The sequence below is a fragment of the Oncorhynchus mykiss genome, chromosome 18, assembly GCF_057628025.1.
Source record: "Oncorhynchus mykiss isolate SJ-2025 chromosome 18, ASM5762802v1, whole genome shotgun sequence".
Lineage (NCBI taxonomy): Eukaryota > Metazoa > Chordata > Actinopteri > Salmoniformes > Salmonidae > Oncorhynchus > Oncorhynchus mykiss.
Genome location: NC_143039.1, coordinates 79,731,115 through 79,748,614, shown reverse-complemented (window position 1 = coordinate 79,748,614; position 17,500 = coordinate 79,731,115). Strand labels below are relative to the sequence as shown.

The following is a 17,500-nucleotide window of genomic DNA, read 5'->3' as shown; positions in this document are numbered from 1 at the left end:
GAGGAGAGGAGTAGTTTCCACTCAGAGTGACCAGGAGAGGACTCTGTCTGGACGGACCTGTAAAGAGGGGGGAGGGCAGAGAGAGAGAGAGAGAGAGAGAGACAGAGAGAGAGAGAGAGAGAGAGAGAGAGAGAGAGAGAGAGAGAGACACAGAGAGAGAGAGAAAGAGAGAGAGAGACACAGAGAGAGAGAGAGACAGAGAGAGAGAGAGAGAGAGAGAGAGAGAGAGAGATATGCTGGTCAGAAAGGTTGAGAGAATTATGGACTAGATCTGTTTCTCATAATGAACCTCCAACAACCCAGGGTTTAAATAACATCTCATAAACATTTATGGTGTGACTACATTTTGAGTTCCTTCATGCTGAATAGAGACAGTCCCTGTTGAGACATGATCGGTCGTGATATCGTCTTGAGGTGTTTAGCATGTTGCTTCATGGCTACACACGCTAGTTCTAGTAATGTTAACAGGAGCTTTCAATTCCTAAATCAATAGAAGCTCTTTCTTTTTATGCTTTGCCAAAGTACTAGTCTGTTTGGTCCCATGCTGCCCTGGCAGAGATAAACTCTGCCTCAGCTGGGAACTGAGAAACAGATTCCCATCCAACGAGTCAGTGTTTGGCACGAGGGCCGACCCGTCTGTTCTCGCTCTGCTCGTTGGAAGATAAAAAGGGGTAATCAGCGATTCTTGTGTGCGAAGGCACCATCTTTTCACAGCACGAGACCCCCCCCCCCCACACTCCTTCCTAATGACATGCAAATATACACAGGAGAGGCAGTGCTCCGTCGAAAAGCGAACGCGGACGTTCCCGGGGTTTTGCCCGTGAGGGACGTAATGTCAGGACAGGACGGGGGAGACGCAACCGTCTCTGACAACGTGACACGTTTATTTTTAGCTCTCAAAATCACATTGATTATTTTCTAGGCCCCTAAACGAGTTCCTCCCTGAGTGTACCAGGACATTCGTCATCCTCACTCCAGACCTGTGTTGTAAAGGCCCTAATCAGCATCATTCGAGCACGCAGACTGAGCCTGAATACTGATGCAGCAACAAGACAGAATTAGATACAGGGTTTTTAGAGAGGTTGGTGGTGTGTAGAGCCCGACCATGAAGCATACTGGAATACCATACAGTCTTTCCAGAGGTCTACTCCTGTTCTGGACTACAGTGCTCCTGTTCTGGATTATAGTGCTCCTGTTCTGGATTATAATGCTCCTGTTCTGGATTATAGTGCTCCTGTTCTGGATTATAATGCTCCTGTTCTGGATTATAGTGCTCCTGTTCTGGATTATAATGCTCCTGTTCTGGACTACAGTGCTCCTGTTCTGGATTATAATGCTCCTCTTCTGGATTATAATGCTCCTGTTCTGGATTACAGTGCTCCTGTTCTGGATTATAGTGCTCCTGTTCTGGATTATAGTGCTCCTGTTCTGGATAATAGTGCTCCTGTTCAGGATTATAGTGCTCCCTTTCTGGATTATAGTGCTCCTGTTCTGGATTATAATGCTCCTCTTCTGGATTATAATGCTCCTGTTCTGGATTACAGTGCTCCTGTTCTGGATTATAGGGCTCCTGTTCTGGACTACAGTGCTCCTGCTCTGGACTACAGTGCTACTGTTCTGGATTATAGTGCTCCTGTTCTGGATTACAGTGCTCCTGTTCTGGACTACAGTGCTCCTGTTCTGGACTACAGTGCTCCTGTTCTGGATTATAGTGCTCTTGTTCTGGACTACAGTGCTCCTGTTCTGGACTACAGTGCTCCTGTTCTGGACAACTATGCTCCTGTTCTGGACTACAGTGCTCCTGTTCTGGATAATAGTGCTCCTGTTCTGGATTATAGTGCTCCTGTTCTGGATTATAGTGCTCCTGTTCTGGACTACAGTGCTCCTGTTCTGGATCATAGTGCTCCTGTTCTGGATTATAGTGCTCCTGTTCTGGATTATAGTGCTCCTGTTCTGGATCATAGTGCTCCTGTTCTGGATTATAGTGCTCCTGTTCTGGATTATAGTGCTCCTGTTCTGGATTATAGTGCTCCTGTTCTGGATCATAGTGCTCCTGTTCTGGATTATAGTGCTCCTGTTCTGGATTATAGTGCTCCTGTTCTGGATTATAGTGCTCCTGTTCTGGATTATAGTGCTCCTGTTCTGGATTATAGTGCTCCTGTTCTGGATTATAGTGCTCCTGTTCTGGATTATAGTGCTCCTGTTCTGGATTATAGTGCTCCTGTTCTGGATTATAGTGCTCCTGTTCTGGATCATAGTGCTCCTGTTCTGGATTATAGTGCTCCTGTTCTGGATTATAGTGCTCCTGTTCTGGATTATAGTGCTCCTGTTCTGGATTATAGTGCTCCTGTTCTGGATTATAGTGCTCCTGTTCTGGATTATAGTGCTCCTGTTCTGGATTATAGTGCTCCTGTTCTGGATTATAGTGCTCCTGTTCTGGATTATAGTGCTCCTGTTCTGGATTATAGTGCTCCTGTTCTGGATTATAGTGCTCCTGTTCTGGATTATAGTGCTCCTGTTCTGGATTATAGTGCTCCTGTTCTGGATTATAGTGCTCCTGTTCTGGATTATAATGCTCCTGTTCTGGATTATAGTGCTCCTGTTCTGGATTATAGTGCTCCTGTTCTGGATTATAGTGCTCCTGTTCTGGATTATAGTGCTCCTGTTCTGGATTATAGTGCTCCTGTTCTGGATTATAGTGCTCCTGTTCTGGATTATAATGCTCCTGTTCTGGATTATAGTGCTCCTGTTCTGGATTATAGTGCTCCTGTTCTGGATTATAGTGCTCCTGTTCTGGATTATAGTGCTCCTGTTCTGGACTACAATGCTCCTGTTGTAAAACAACAATTAAAACAACATTAAAGCATTAAAACAACATTAAAACAACATTAAAACAACATTAAAGCATTAAAACAACATTAAAACAACATTAAAACAACATTAAAGCATTAAAACAACATTAAAACAACATTAAAACATGATTAAAACATGATTAAATTATAAAAAAAGGAAGATACGCTCACCGTCAAAGATCTCCAGTTGGTCAAACTGCCGGCTGGTCTGGAAGTATTGTATAGTGAACGTGATGTTGTAGCCCGGCTCTACCTTGACCACCCACGAACAGGACTCAAAGTGGGGGAAGCCGCTACCGGGGGACTGGCTCATGATGACGCCCGTGGAGGCTGTTAGGACCTCGTTCATGGGACACGTCACTGTGAGGAGAGACAGAGGGGCTGTTAAGACCTCGTTCACAGGACACATCACTGTGAGGAGAGAGAGGGGCTGTTAGGACCTCGATCATGGAACACGTCACTGTGAGGAGAGACAGAGGGGCTGTTAAGACCTCGTTCACAGGACACATCACTGTGAGGAGAGACAGGGGCTGTTAGGACCGGGGGACTGGCTCATGATGACGCCCGTGGAGGCTGTTAGGACCTCGTTCACGGGACACGTCACTGTGAGGGGAGACAGAGGCTGTTAGGACCGGGGGACTGGCTCATGATGACGCCCATGGAGGCTGTTAGGACCTCGTTCACGGGACACGTCACTGTGAGGGGAGACAGGGGGGCTGTTAAGACCTCGTTTACGGGACACGTCACTGTGAGGAGAGACAGGGGGGCTGTTAGGACCTTGATCACGGGACACGTCACTGTGAGGAGAGACAGAGGGGCTGTTAGCACCTCGATCACGGGACACGTCACTGTGAGGAGAGACAGGGGCTGTTAGGACCTCGATCATGGGACACGGCACTGTGAGGAGAGACAGAGGGGCTGTTAGGACCTCGTTCACGGGACACGTCACTGTGAGAAGAGACAGGGGGGCTGTTAGGACCTCGTTCACGGGACACGTCACTGTGAGGGGAGACAGAGGGGCTGTTAGGACCTCGATCATGGGACACGTCACTGTGAGGAGAGACAGGGGGACTGTTAGGACCTCGTTCATGGGACACGTCACTGTGAGAAGAGACAGGGGGGCTGTTAGGACCTGGTTCACGGGACACATCACTGTGAGGGGAGACAGGGGGGCTGTTAGGACCTCGTTCACAGGACACATCACTGTGAGGGGAGACAGGGGGGCTGTTAGGACCTCGATCATGGGACACGTCACTGTGAGGGGAGACAGGGGGGCTGTTAGGACCTCGTTCACAGGACACATCACTGTGAGGGGAGACAGGGGGGCTGTTAGGACCTCGATCATGGGACACGTCACTGTGAGGGGAGACAGGGGGGCTGTTAGGACCTCGATCACGGGACACGTCACTGTGAGGGGAGACAGGGGGGCTGTTAGGACCTCGATCATGGGACACGTCACTGTGAGGGGAGACAGGGGGGCTGTTAGGACCTCGATCACGGGACACGTCACTGTGAGGGGAGACAGGGGGGCTGTTAGGACCTCGATCACGGGACACGTCACTGTGAGGGGAGACAGGGGGGCTGTTAGGACCTCGATCATGGGACACGTCACTGTGAGGGGAGACAGGGGGGCTGTTAGGACCTCGATCATGGGACACGTCACTGTGAGGGGAGACAGGGGGCTGTTAGGACCTCGATCATGGGACACGTCACTGTCAAGAACTGGACAATTAATAGTAATGAAACACCAGAGCAGTAATCACACAGGGAGAGGGAGAGGGACAGGGAGAGGGTTAGGGAGAGGGAGAGGGCCAGGGAGAGGGCCAGGGAGAGGGACAGGGAGAGGGTTAGGGAGATGGAGAGGGCCAGGGAGAGGGACAGGGAGAGGGACAGGGAAAGGGACAGGAAAGAGGGACAGGGAGAGGGACAGGAGAGGGACAGGGAGAGGGCCAGGGAGAGGGACAGGGAGAGGGACAGGGAGAGGGCCAGGGAGAGGGACAGGGAGAGGGCCAGGGAGAGGGACAGGGAGAGGGACAGGGAGAGGGCCAGGGAGAGGGACAGGGAGAGGGACAGGGAGAGGGACAGGGAGAGGGTTAGGGACAGGGAGAGGGTTAGGGAGAGGGAGAGGGCCAGGGAGAGGGCCAGGGAGAGGGACAGGGAGAGGTACAGGGAAAGGGACAGGAAGAGGGACAGGGAGAGGGACAGGGAGAGGGACAGGGAGAGGGCCAGGGAGAGGGACAGGGAGAGGGCCAGGGAGAGGGACAAGGAGAGGGTTAGGGAGAGGGAGAGGGACAGGGAGAGGAACAGGGAGAGGGTTAGGGAGAGGGCCAGGGAGAGGGCCAGGGAAAGGGACACGGAGAGGGCCAGGGACAGGGAAAGGGACAGGGAGAGGGCCAGGGAGAGGGACAGGGAGAGGGACAGGGAGAGGAGAGGGAGAGGGTAGGGAGAGGGAAGGGAGAGGAACAGGGAGAGGGACAGGGAGAGGGACAGGGAGAGGGACAGGGAGAGGGACAGGGAGAGGGACAGGGAGAGGGACAGGGAGAGGGACAGGGAGAGGGACAGGGAGAGGGACAGGGAGGGTTAGGGAGAGGGACAGGGAGAGGACAGGGACAGGGAGAGGGACAGAGATAGGGACAGGGAGAGGGTTAGGGAGAGGGACAGGGAGAGGGACAGGGAGAGGGACAGGGAGAGGATAGGGAGAGGGTTAGGGAGAGGCACAGGGAGAGGGCCAGGGAGAGGGCCATGGAGAGGGACAGGGAAAAGGACAGGGCAAGGGACAGGGAGAGGGACAGGGAGAGGGCCAGGGAGAGGGACAGGGAGAGGGACAGGGAGAGGGACAGTGAGAGGGAGAGGGACAGGGAGAGGGTTAGGGAGAGGGAGAGGGCCAGGGAGAGGGACAGGGAAAGGGACAGGGAGAGGGACAGGGAGAGGGACAGGGAGAGGGACAGGGAGAGGGCCAGGGGAGAGGGACAGGGAGAGGGCCAGGGAGAGGGACAGGAGAGGGTTAGGGAGAGGGACAGGGAGAGGGACAGGGAGAGGGTTAGGGAGAGGGAGAGGGCAGGGGAGAGGGCCAGGGAAAGGGACACGGAGAGGGACAGGGAGAGGGTTAGGGAGAGGGACAGGGAAAGGGACAGGGAGAGGGAAAGGGAGAGGGATAGGGAGAGGGACAGGGAGAGGGACAGGGAGAGGGAGATTGACAGGGAGAGGGACAGGGAGAAGGACAGGGAGAGGGTTAGGGAGAGGGACAGGGAGAGGGCCAGGGAGAGGGACAGGGAGAGGGACCGGGAGAGGGACAGGGAGAGGGACAGGTAGGAGGGTTAGGGAGAGGGACAGGGAGAGGGACAGGGAGAGGGACAGGGAGAGGGAGATTGACAGGGAGAGGGACAGGGAGAGGGAGAGGGCCAGGGAGAGGGCCAGGGAGAGGGCCAGGGAGAGGGCCAGGGAAAGGGACACGGAGAGGGCCAGGGACAGGGAAAGGGACAGGGAGAGGGCCAGGGAGAGGGACAGGGGAGAGGGACAGGGAGAGGGAGAGGGAGAGGGTTAGGGAGAGGAACAGGGAGAGGGACAGGGAGAGGGACAGGGAGAGGGACAGGGAGAGGGCCAGGGAGAGGGACAGGGAGAGGGACAGGGAGAGGGACAGGGAGAGGGACAGGGAGAGGGTTAGGGAGAGGGACAGGGAGAGGGACAGGGACAGGGAGAGGGACAGAGATAGGGACAGGGAGAGGGTTAGGGAGAGGGACAGGGAGAGGGACAGGGAGAGGGACAGGGAGAGGGATAGGGAGAGGGTTAGGGAGAGGCACAGGGAGAGGGCCAGGGAGAGGGCCATGGAGAGGGACAGGGAAAAGGACAGGGCAAGGGACAGGGGAGAGGGACAGGGAGAGGGCCAGGGAGAGGGACAGGGAGAGGGACAGGGAGAGGGACAGTGAGAGGGAGAGGGACAGGGAGAGGGTTAGGGAGAGGGAGAGGGCCAGGGAGAGGGACAGGGAAAGGGACAGGGAGAGGGACAGGGAGAGGGACAGGGAGAGGGACAGGGAGAGGGCCAGGGAGAGGGACAGGGAGAGGGCCAGGGAGAGGGACAAGGAGAGGGTTAGGGAGAGGGACAGGGAGAGGGACAGGGAGAGGGTTAGGGAGAGGGAGAGGGCAGGGGAGAGGGCCAGGGAAAGGGACACGGAGAGGGACAGGGAGAGGGTTAGGGAGAGGGACAGGGAAAGGGACAGGGAGAGGGAAAGGGAGAGGGATAGGGAGAGGACAGGGAGAGGGGACAGGGAGAGGGAGATTGACAGGGAGAGGGACAGGGAGACGGACAGGGAGAGGGTTAGGGAGAGGGACAGGGAGAGGGGCCAGGGAGAGGGACAGGGAGAGGGACCGGGAGAGGGACAGGGAGAGGGACAGGTAGAGGGTTAGGGAGAGGGACAGGGAGAGGGACAGGGAGAGGGACAGGGAGAGGGAGATTGACAGGGAGAGGGACAGGGAGAGGGAGAGGGCCAGGGAGAGGGCCAGGGAGAGGGAGAGGGCAAGGGAGAGGGCCAGGGAGAGGGCCAGGGAGAGGGACAGGCAGAGGGACAGGGAGAGGGATAGGGAGAGGGACAGGGAGAGGGTTAGGGAGAGGCACAGGGAGAGGGCCAGGGAGAGGGCCAGGGAGAGGGACAGGGAAAGGGACAGGGAAAGGGACAGGGAGAGGGACAGGGAGAGGGCCAGGGAGAGGGACAGGGAGAGGGACAGGGAGAGGGAGAGGGACAGGGAGAGGGTTAGGGAGAAGGAGAGGGCCAGGAGAGGGACAGGGAGAGGGACAGGGGAAGGGACAGGGAGAGGGACAGGGAGAGGGACAGGGAGAGGGCCAGGGAGAGGGACAGGAAGAGGGCCAGGGAGAGGGACAAGGAGAGGGTTAGGAGAGGGAGAGGGACAGGGAGAGGGACAGGGAGAGGGTTAGGGAGAGGGAGAGGGCCAGGGAGAGGGCCAGGGAGAGGCCAGGGAAAGGGATACGGAGAGGGCCAGGGACAGGGAAAGGGCCAGGGAAAGGGACAGGGAGAGGGCCAGGGAGAGACACAGGGAGAGGGACAGGGAGAGGGTTAGGGAGAGGGACAGGGAAAGGGACAGGGAGAGGGACAGGGAGAGGGATAGGGAGAGGGACAGGGAGAGGGACAGGGAGAGGGACAGGGAGAGGGTTAGGGAGAGGGACAGGGAGACGGACAGGGAGAGGGTTAGGAGAGAGACAGGGAGATGGACAGGGAGAGGGACAGGGAGAGGGACCGGGAGAGGGACAGGGAGAGAGACAGGGAGAGGGACAGGGAGAGTGTTAGGGAGAGGGACAGGGAAATAGCTGAGAACTTCATACAGCTTCCAATGCTGTTGAACAACGGAATACAAAACCTAAATGCTACAACTCGACATTGAAATGCTACATCCCCCTCATCAGAAACCAGGTTGTTAGGAGGTCCACATCGTAACATAGTGATACCAAGTTGTCAGGAGGTCCACATCGTAACGTAGTGATACCAAGTTGTTAGGAGGTCCACATCGTAACGTAGTGATACCAAGTTGTCAGGAGGTCCACATCGTAACGTAGCGACACCAAGTTGTCAGGAGGTCCACATCGTAACGTAGTGATACCAAGTTGTCAGGAGGTCCACATCGTAACGTAGTGATACCAAGTTGTCAGGAGGTCCACATCGTAACGTAGTGATACCAAGTTGTCAGGAGGTCCACATCGTAACGTAGTGATACCAAGTTGTCAGGAGGTCCACATCGTAACGTAGTGATACCAAGTTGTCAGGAGGTCCACATCGTAACGTAGTGATACCAAGTTGTCAGGAGGTCCAGATCGTAACGTAGTGATACCAAGTTGTTAGGAGGTCCACATCGTAACGTAGCGATACCAAGTTGTCAGGAGGTCCACATCGTAACGTAGCGATACCAAGTTGTCAGGAGGTCCACATCGTAACGTAGTGATACCAAGTTGTTAGGAGGTCCACATCGTAACGTAGTGATACCAAGTTGTCAGGAGGTCCACATCGTAACGTAGCGATACCAAGTTGTCAGGAGGTCCACATCGTAACGTAGTGATACCAAGTTGTCAGGAGGTCCACATCGTAACGTAGCGATACCAAGTTGTCAGGAGGTCCACATCGTAACGTAGCGATACCAAGTTGTCAGGAGGTCCACATCGTAACGTAGTGATACCAAGTTGTCAGGAGGTCCACATCGTAACGTAGTGATACCAAGTTGTCAGGAGGTCCACATCGTAACGTAGTGATACCAAGTTGTCAGGAGGTCCACATCGTAACGTAGTGATACCAAGTTGTCAGGAGGTCCACATCGTAACGTAGTGATACCAAGTTGTCAGGAGGTCCACATCGTAACGTAGTGATACCAAGTTGTCAGGAGGTCCACATCGTAACGTAGTGATACCAAGTTGTCAGGAGGTCCACATCGTAACGTAGTGATACCAAGTTGTCAGGAGGTCCACATCGTAACGTAGTGATACCAAGTTGTCAGGAGGTCCACATCGTAACGTAGTGATACCAAGTTGTCAGGAGGTCCACATCGTAACGTAGCGATACCAAGTTGTCAGGAGGTCCACATCGTAACGTAGCGATACCAAGTTGTCAGGAGGTCCACATCGTAACGTAGTGATACCAAGTTGTCAGGAGGTCCACATCGTAACGTAGCGATACCAAGTTGTCAGGAGGTCCACATCGTAACGTAGCGATACCAAGTTGTCAGGAGGTCCACATCGTAACGTAGCGATACCAAGTTGTCAGGAGGTCCACATCGTAACGTAGTGATACCAAGTTGTCAGGAGGTCCACATCGTAACGTAGCGATACCAAGTTGTCAGGAGGTCCACATCGTAACGTAGCGATACCAAGTTGTCAGGAGGTCCACATCGTAACGTAGTGATACCAAGTTGTCAGGAGGTCCACATCGTAACGTAGTGATACCAAGTTGTCAGGAGGTCCACATCGTAACGTAGCGATACCAAGTTGTCAGGAGGTCCACATCGTAACGTAGCGATACCAAGTTGTCAGGAGGTCCACATCGTAACGTAGTGATACCAAGTTGTTAGGAGGTCCACATCGTAACGTAGTGATACCAAGTTGTCAGGAGGTCCACATCGTAACGTAGCGATACCAAGTTGTCAGGAGGTCCACATCGTAACGTAGTGATACCAAGTTGTCAGGAGGTCCACATCGTAACGTAGCGATACCAAGTTGTCAGGAGGTCCACATCGTAACGTAGCGATACCAAGTTGTCAGGAGGTCCACATCGTAACGTAGTGATACCAAGTTGTCAGGAGGTCCACATCGTAACGTAGTGATACCAAGTTGTCAGGAGGTCCACATCGTAACGTAGTGATACCAAGTTGTCAGGAGGTCCACATCGTAACGTAGTGATACCAAGTTGTCAGGAGGTCCACATCGTAACGTAGTGATACCAAGTTGTCAGGAGGTCCACATCGTAACGTAGTGATACCAAGTTGTCAGGAGGTCCACATCGTAACGTAGTGATACCAAGTTGTCAGGAGGTCCACATCGTAACGTAGTGATACCAAGTTGTCAGGAGGTCCACATCGTAACGTAGTGATACCAAGTTGTCAGGAGGTCCACATCGTAACGTAGCGATACCAAGTTGTCAGGAGGTCCACATCGTAACGTAGCGATACCAAGTTGTCAGGAGGTCCACATCGTAACGTAGTGATACCAAGTTGTCAGGAGGTCCACATCGTAACGTAGTGATACCAAGTTGTCAGGAGGTCCACATCGTAACGTAGCGATACCAAGTTGTCAGGAGGTCCACATCGTAACGTAGCGATACCAAGTTGTCAGGAGGTCCACATCGTAACGTAGTGATACCAAGTTGTCAGGAGGTCCACATCGTAACGTAGTGATACCAAGTTGTCAGGAGGTCCACATCGTAACGTAGCGATACCAAGTTGTCAGGAGGTCCACATCGTAACGTAGCGATACCAAGTTGTCAGGAGGTCCACATCGTAACGTAGCGATACCAAGTTGTCAGGAGGTCCACATCGTAACGTAGTGATACCAAGTTGTCAGGAGGTCCACATCGTAACGTAGTGATACCAAGTTGTCAGGAGGTCCACATCGTAACGTAGTGATACCAAGTTGTCAGGAGGTCCACATCGTAACGTAGTGATACCAAGTTGTCAGGAGGTCCACATCGTAACGTAGTGATACCAAGTTGTCAGGAGGTCCACATCGTAACGTAGTGATACCAAGTTGTCAGGAGGTCCACATCGTAACGTAGTGATACCAAGTTGTCAGGAGGTCCACATCGTAACGTAGTGATACCAAGTTGTCAGGAGGTCCACATCGTAACGTAGTGATACCAAGTTGTCAGGAGGTCCACATCGTAACGTAGTGATACCAAGTTGTCAGGAGGTCCACATCGTAACGTAGTGATACCAAGTTGTCAGGAGGTCCACATCGTAACGTAGTGATACCAAGTTGTCAGGAGGTCCACATCGTAACGTAGTGATACCAAGTTGTCAGGAGGTCCACATCGTAACGTAGTGATACCAAGTTGTCAGGAGGTCCACATCGTAACGTAGTGATACCAAGTTGTCAGGAGGTCCACATCGTAACGTAGTGATACCAAGTTGTCAGGAGGTCCACATCGTAACGTAGTGATACCAAGTTGTCAGGAGGTCCACATCGTAACGTAGTGATACCAAGTTGTCAGGAGGTCCACATCGTAACGTAGTGATACCAAGTTGTCAGGAGGTCCACATCGTAACGTAGCGATACCAAGTTGTCAGGAGGTCCACATCGTAACGTAGCGATACCAAGTTGTCAGGAGGTCCACATCGTAACGTAGGGATACCAAGTTGTCAGGAGGTCCACATCGTAACGTAGCGATACCAAGTTGTCAGGAGGTCCACATCGTAACGTAGCGATACCAAGTTGTCAGGAGGTCCACATCGTAACGTAGCGATACCAAGTTGTCAGGAGGTCCACATCGTAACGTAGTGATACCAAGTTGTCAGGAGGTCCACATCGTAAACGTAGCGATACCAAGTTGTCAGGAGGTCCACATCGTAACGTAGCGATACCAAGTTGTCAGGAGGTCCACATCGTAACGTAGTGATACCAGTTGTCAGGAGGTCCACATCGTAACGTAGTGATACCAAGTTGTCAGGAGGTCCACATCGTAACGTAGCGATACCAAGTTGTCAGGAGGTCCACATCGTAACGTAGCGATACCAAGTTGTCAGGAGGTCCACATCGTAACGTAGTGATACCAAGTTGTCAGGAGGTCCACATCGTAACGTAGTGATACCAAGTTGTCAGGAGGTCCACATCGTAACGTAGCGATACCAAGTTGTCAGGAGGTCCACATCGTAACGTAGTGATACCAAGTTGTTAGGAGGTCCACATCGTAACGTAGTGATACCAAGTTGTTAGGAGGTCCACATCGTAACGTAGTGATACCAAGTTGTTAGGAGGTCCACATCGTGGTCCACAAACCTCCAATGATAAATCTGAACATGAGCCAAGTGTGTCTGACACCTGTGTGTCTGAACCCCGTGTGTCTGAACCCCATGTGTACGAACCATGTGTGTCTGAAACTGTGTGTACGAACCCCGTGTTTCTAAACCCTGTGTGTCTGAACCCCGTGTTCTGAACCCTGTGTGTCTGAACCCTGTGTTTACGAACCCTGTGTGTCTGAACCCTGTGTGTCTGAACCCTGTGTGTCAGAACCCTGTGTGTCAGAAACCCTGTGTGTCTGAACCCTGTGTGTACGAACCCTGTGTGTCTGAAACTGGTTGTACGAACCCCGTGTTTCTGAACCCCGTGTGTCTGAACCTGTGTGTACGAACCCCTGTGTGTCTGAACTCCGTGTGTCTGAACCCTGTGTGTCTGAACCCTGTGTGTCTGACCCCTTGTGTCAGAACCCTGTGTGTCTGAACCCTGTGTGTCTGAACTCCGTGTGTCTGAACCCTGTGTGTCTGAACCCTGTGTGTCTGAACCCTGTGTGTCTGAACCCTGTGTGTCTGAACCCTGTGTGTCTGAACCCTGTGTGTCTGAACCCTGTGTGTCTGAACTCTGTGTGACTGAACTCTGTGTGTCTGCGTGTCCTCCCGTCTTCTGTTTTCCCCTCTATCATTGGTATTCCATAAATTCTATTCCAGACATTTCCTTTCAGCCCCGATTTAGACAGCAGGAATTATCTGTTGGCTGCCTCCAATTCTTCTTGAGCTGTCTGTATACATCTCTACTTCTCCCTCTCTCTCTCTATATATATATATATCTGTCTCTGTCTCTGTCTCTGTCTCTGTCTCAGTCTCTGGTCTCTCTCTGTCTCTGTCCCTCACTCACTACCTCCCTCCCTCCCTCCCTCCCTCCCTCCCTCCCTCACTCCCTCACTCCCCCCTCCCTCCCTCACCCCCTCCCTCCCTCCCTCACCCCCTCCCTCCCTCCCTCCCTCCCTCTCTTTCATTCTTACTGTTAATCCACAGTAATTATCCTGATCTCCTCCATTCATGGATGAATGGACGACGGGAGGCCAGGGAAGAGAGTATCTTGGGTGGAGAAGCTTTGGAGAAGAGATAGATAATAGATAATAAATATATAAATAAATAGATAGTAAAGTAAACTGAAGTCCAGGAAAGGTTGAACCCAGCTGATTGCTAAAGAGGTCCTCACTTCACTGCTTGCTAAAGGCTCTTGTTCATTAACAATGTACAATTTCAACCTTTACGTAAGCCCTTGTTTTCACCCTTAGCAAAACCCTTGTAGTGCGCCATGTGACAGGGGTCCTGAGTCCTAACGCCATGTGACAGGGGTCCTGAGTCCTAACGCCATGTGACAGGGGTCCTGAGTCCTAACATCATGTGACAGGGGTCCTGACTCCTAACGCCATGTGACAGGGGTCCTGAGTCCCTAACATCATGTGACAGGGGTCCTGACTCCTAACGTCATGTGACAGGGGTCCTGACTCCTAACGTCATGTAACAGGGGTCCTGAGTCCTAACATTATGTGACAGGGGTCCTGACTCCTAACGTCATGTGACAGGGGTCCTGAGTCCTAACATCATGTGACAGGGGTCCTGACTCCTAACGTCATGTGACAGGGGTCCTGACTCCTAACGCCATGTGACAGGGGTCCTGAGTCCTAACATCATGTGACAGGGGTCCTGACTCCTAACGTCATGTGACAGGGGTCCTGACTCCTAACGTCATGTGACAGGGGTCCTGAGTCCTAACATTATGTGACAGGGGTCCTGACTCCTAACGTCATGTGACAGGGGTCCTGACTCCTAACGTCATGTGACAGGGTCCTGAGTCCTAACGTCATGTGACAGGGGTCCTGAGTCCTAACATCATGTGACAGGGGTCCTGAGTCCTAACATCATGTGACAGGGGTCCTGACTCCTAACATCATGTGACAGGGGTCCTGACTCCTAACGTCATGTGACAGGGGTCCTGAGTCCTAACATCATGTGACAGGGGTCCTGAGTCCTAACATCATGTGACAGGGTCCTGAGTCCTAACGTCATGTGACAGGGGTCCTGAGTCCTAACATCATGTGACAGGGTCCTGAGTCCTAACATCATGTGACAGGGGTCCTGAGTCCTAACATCATGTGACAGGGGTCCTGAGTCCTAACATCATGTGACAGGGGTCCTGAGTCCTAACATCATGTGACAGGGGTCCTGACTCCTAACATCATGTGACAGGGGTCCTGACTCCTAACGTCATGTGACAGGGGTCCTGAGTCCTAACATCATGTGACAGGGGTCCTGAGTCCTAACGTCATGTGACAGGGGTCCTGAGTCCTAACATCATGTGACAGGGGTCCTGAGTCCTAACATCATGTGACAGGGGTCTGAGTCCTAACATCATGTGACAGGGGTCCTGAGTCCTAACGTCATGTGACAGGGGTCCTGAGTCCTAACATCATGTGACAGGGGTCCTGACTCCTAACGTCATGGGGCGGCAGCGTAGCCTAGTGGTTAGAGTGTTGGACTAGTAACCGAAAGGTTGCAAGTTCAAATCCCCGAGCTGACAAGGTACAAATCTGTCGTTCTGCCCCTGAACAGGCAGTTAACCCACTGTTCCTAGGCCGTCATTGAAAATAAGAATTTATTTTAAATAAGAATAAGAATTAACATCATGTGACAGGGGTCCTGACTCCTAACGTTATGTGACAGGGGTCCTGAGTCCTAACATCTGTCTGTCTGTCTTCTGTCTGTCTGTCTGTCTGTCTGTCTGTCTGTGAGTGACTATATGTCTGGTTCCAACTGAGAAAAAGCTAAGCTATATTGTACTCAGTCTGTCTGTTCCACATTTCATAATAGGCTGAAAACAAGTCATCCGTCAGGCTATATAAAGGTAGTAGTACCTTATCGTACACTGAAGACTTGTGCTTCATGCTTTTCTAGTTACACATGTAGTATACCTAGAATGACGAGGCTGTAAACTGAACATTTGTCAAACCTGAATGTCAAATGATCAGATTTTACATGTTCAAATCTACGTGTCTACTCCTCTAATTACCAGACAGCAGTTCATTAAACTAAATGGTGGCTATCCTCTTTACAGAGTGACAGACAGCAGTCTATTAATCCCCGTAGGAAAGATCACCTAATGATCAGTTTGTTCCAACACAGGGATAAAACATATGGTTAGTTTGACCTTTTCAGACAGCAAGCAACTCACGTCTGGCTCTCTGAGCCATTAAGTTGATGATATGAGACAGTGAAGAGAAGAGACAGAAGAGAGACAGAGAAGAGAATAGAGACAGAAGAGAGACAGAGACAGAGAAGAGACAGAGAAGAGAAGAGAGAAGAGAGACAGAGAAGAGAATATAGACAGAAGAGAGACAGAGAAGAGACAGAGAAGAGAATAGACAGAGACAGAGAAGAGACAGAAGAGAGACAGAGACAGAGAAGAGAATATAGACAGAAGAGAGACAGAGACAGAGAAGAAAAGAGAAGAGACAGAGAAGAGACAGAGACGAGACAGAGAAGAGACAGAGAAGAGACAGAGAAGAGACAGAGACAGAGACAGAGAAGAGACAGAGAAGACACGGAGAAGAGACGGAGAAGAGAATTGAGACAGAAGAGAGACAGAGAAGAGACGGAGAAGAGAATTGAGACAGAAGAGAGACAGAGACGAGAAGGAGACAGAGAATAGAATAGAGACAGAAGAGAGACAGAGACAGAGAGTAGAATAGAGACAGAAGAGAGACAGAGAAGAGAAGAGACAGAGACAGAGAATAGAATAGAGACAGAGAAGAGAATTGAGACAGAAGAGAGACAGAGACAGAGAATAGAGATGGAAGAGAGACAGATACAAAGAAGAGAAGAGACAGAGACAGAGAAGAGACAGAGAAGAGACGAAGAAGAGACAGAGACAGAGAAGAGAATAGAGACAGAAGAGAGACAGAGAAGAGACGGAGAAGAGACAGAGAAGAGAATTGAGACAGAAGAGAGACAGAGAAGAGACGGAGAAGAGACAGAGACAGAGAAGAGACAGAAGAGAAACAGAGAAGAGACAGAGAAGAGACAGAGACAGAATAGAGACAGAGAAGAGACGGAGACAGAGAATAGAATAGAGACAGAAGAGAGACAGAGACAGAGAAGAGAATAGAGACAGAAGAGAGACAGAGACAGAGAAGAGAAGAGACAGAGACAGAGAAGAGATGGCGAAGAAACAGAGACAGAGAAGAGAATAGAGACAGAAGAGAGACAGAGAAGAGACAAAGACAGAGAAGAGAATAGAGACAGAAGAGAGACAGAGAAGATACAGAGACAGAAGAGAGACAGAGAAGATACAGAGACAGAAGAGAGACAGAGAAGAGAATTGAGGCAGAGAAGAGACGGAGAAGAGATGGAGAAGAGGCAGAGAAGAGACGGAGAAGAGATGGAGAAGTGGCAGAGAAGAAACGGAGAAGAGACAGAGAAGAGAATAGAGACAGAAGAGAGACAGAGAAGAGACAGAGAAGAGAAGAGACGGAGAAGAGACAGAAGAGAGACAGAGAAGAGACGGAGAAGAGAAGAGACAGAGTAGAGAGTGAAGACACAGAGACAGAGAAGAGACGGAGAAGAGAAGAGACGGAGTAGAGAGTGAAGAGACAGAGACAGAGAAGAGACGGAGAAGAGAAGAGACGGAGCAGAGACAAAAGAGAAACAGAGAAGAGGCAGAGAAGAGACAGAGACAGAATAGAGACAGAGAAGAGACAGAGACAGAGAAGAGACGGAGAAGAGAAGAGACGGAGAAGAGACAGAAGAGAGACAGACAAGAGACAGAGAAGAGATGGAGAAGAGAAGAGATGGAGTAAAGACAGAAGAGAAACAGAGAAGAGACAGAGAAGAGACGGAGAAGAGAAGAGACAGAGAAGAGAATAGAGACAGAAGAGAGACTGAGAAGAGAGAGAAGAGAAGAGACTGAGTAGCGACAGAAGAGAAACAGAGAAGAGACAGAGAAGATACAGAGACAGAGAAGAGAATAGAGACAGAAGAGAGACAGAGAAGAGACGGAGAAGAGAAGAGACGGAGTAGAGACAGTGAAGCGGCAGAGACAGAGAAGATACGGAGAAGAGAAGAGATGGAGTAGAGACAAAAGAGAAACAGAGAAGAGGCAGAGAAGAGACAGAGACAGAATAGAGACAGAGAAGAGACAGAGA

General features: G+C 51.6%; 2 protein-coding genes across 2 annotated transcripts in view; one reads left to right on the top strand and one right to left on the bottom strand.

Annotated features, from left to right (window-relative positions):
* The window catches only part of LOC110518582 (CUB and sushi domain-containing protein 2), a 552,259-nt gene that overhangs the window by 124,182 nt on the left and 410,577 nt on the right, over positions 1-17,500 (bottom strand). Inside the window, 2 exon segments of the mRNA XM_036953653.2 lie at positions 1-57; positions 3,024-3,212. The exon segment at positions 1-57 is cut by the window's left edge and continues 90 nt beyond it. Of these exon segments, the coding sequence (XP_036809548.2) occupies positions 1-57; positions 3,024-3,212 (246 nt within the window).
* On the top strand, positions 1,106-2,839 carry LOC149975655 (uncharacterized). The gene has a single exon (XM_090209457.1). It carries the CDS (start codon positions 1,106-1,108, stop codon positions 2,837-2,839), a length of 1,734 nt encoding a protein of 577 aa, XP_090065583.1.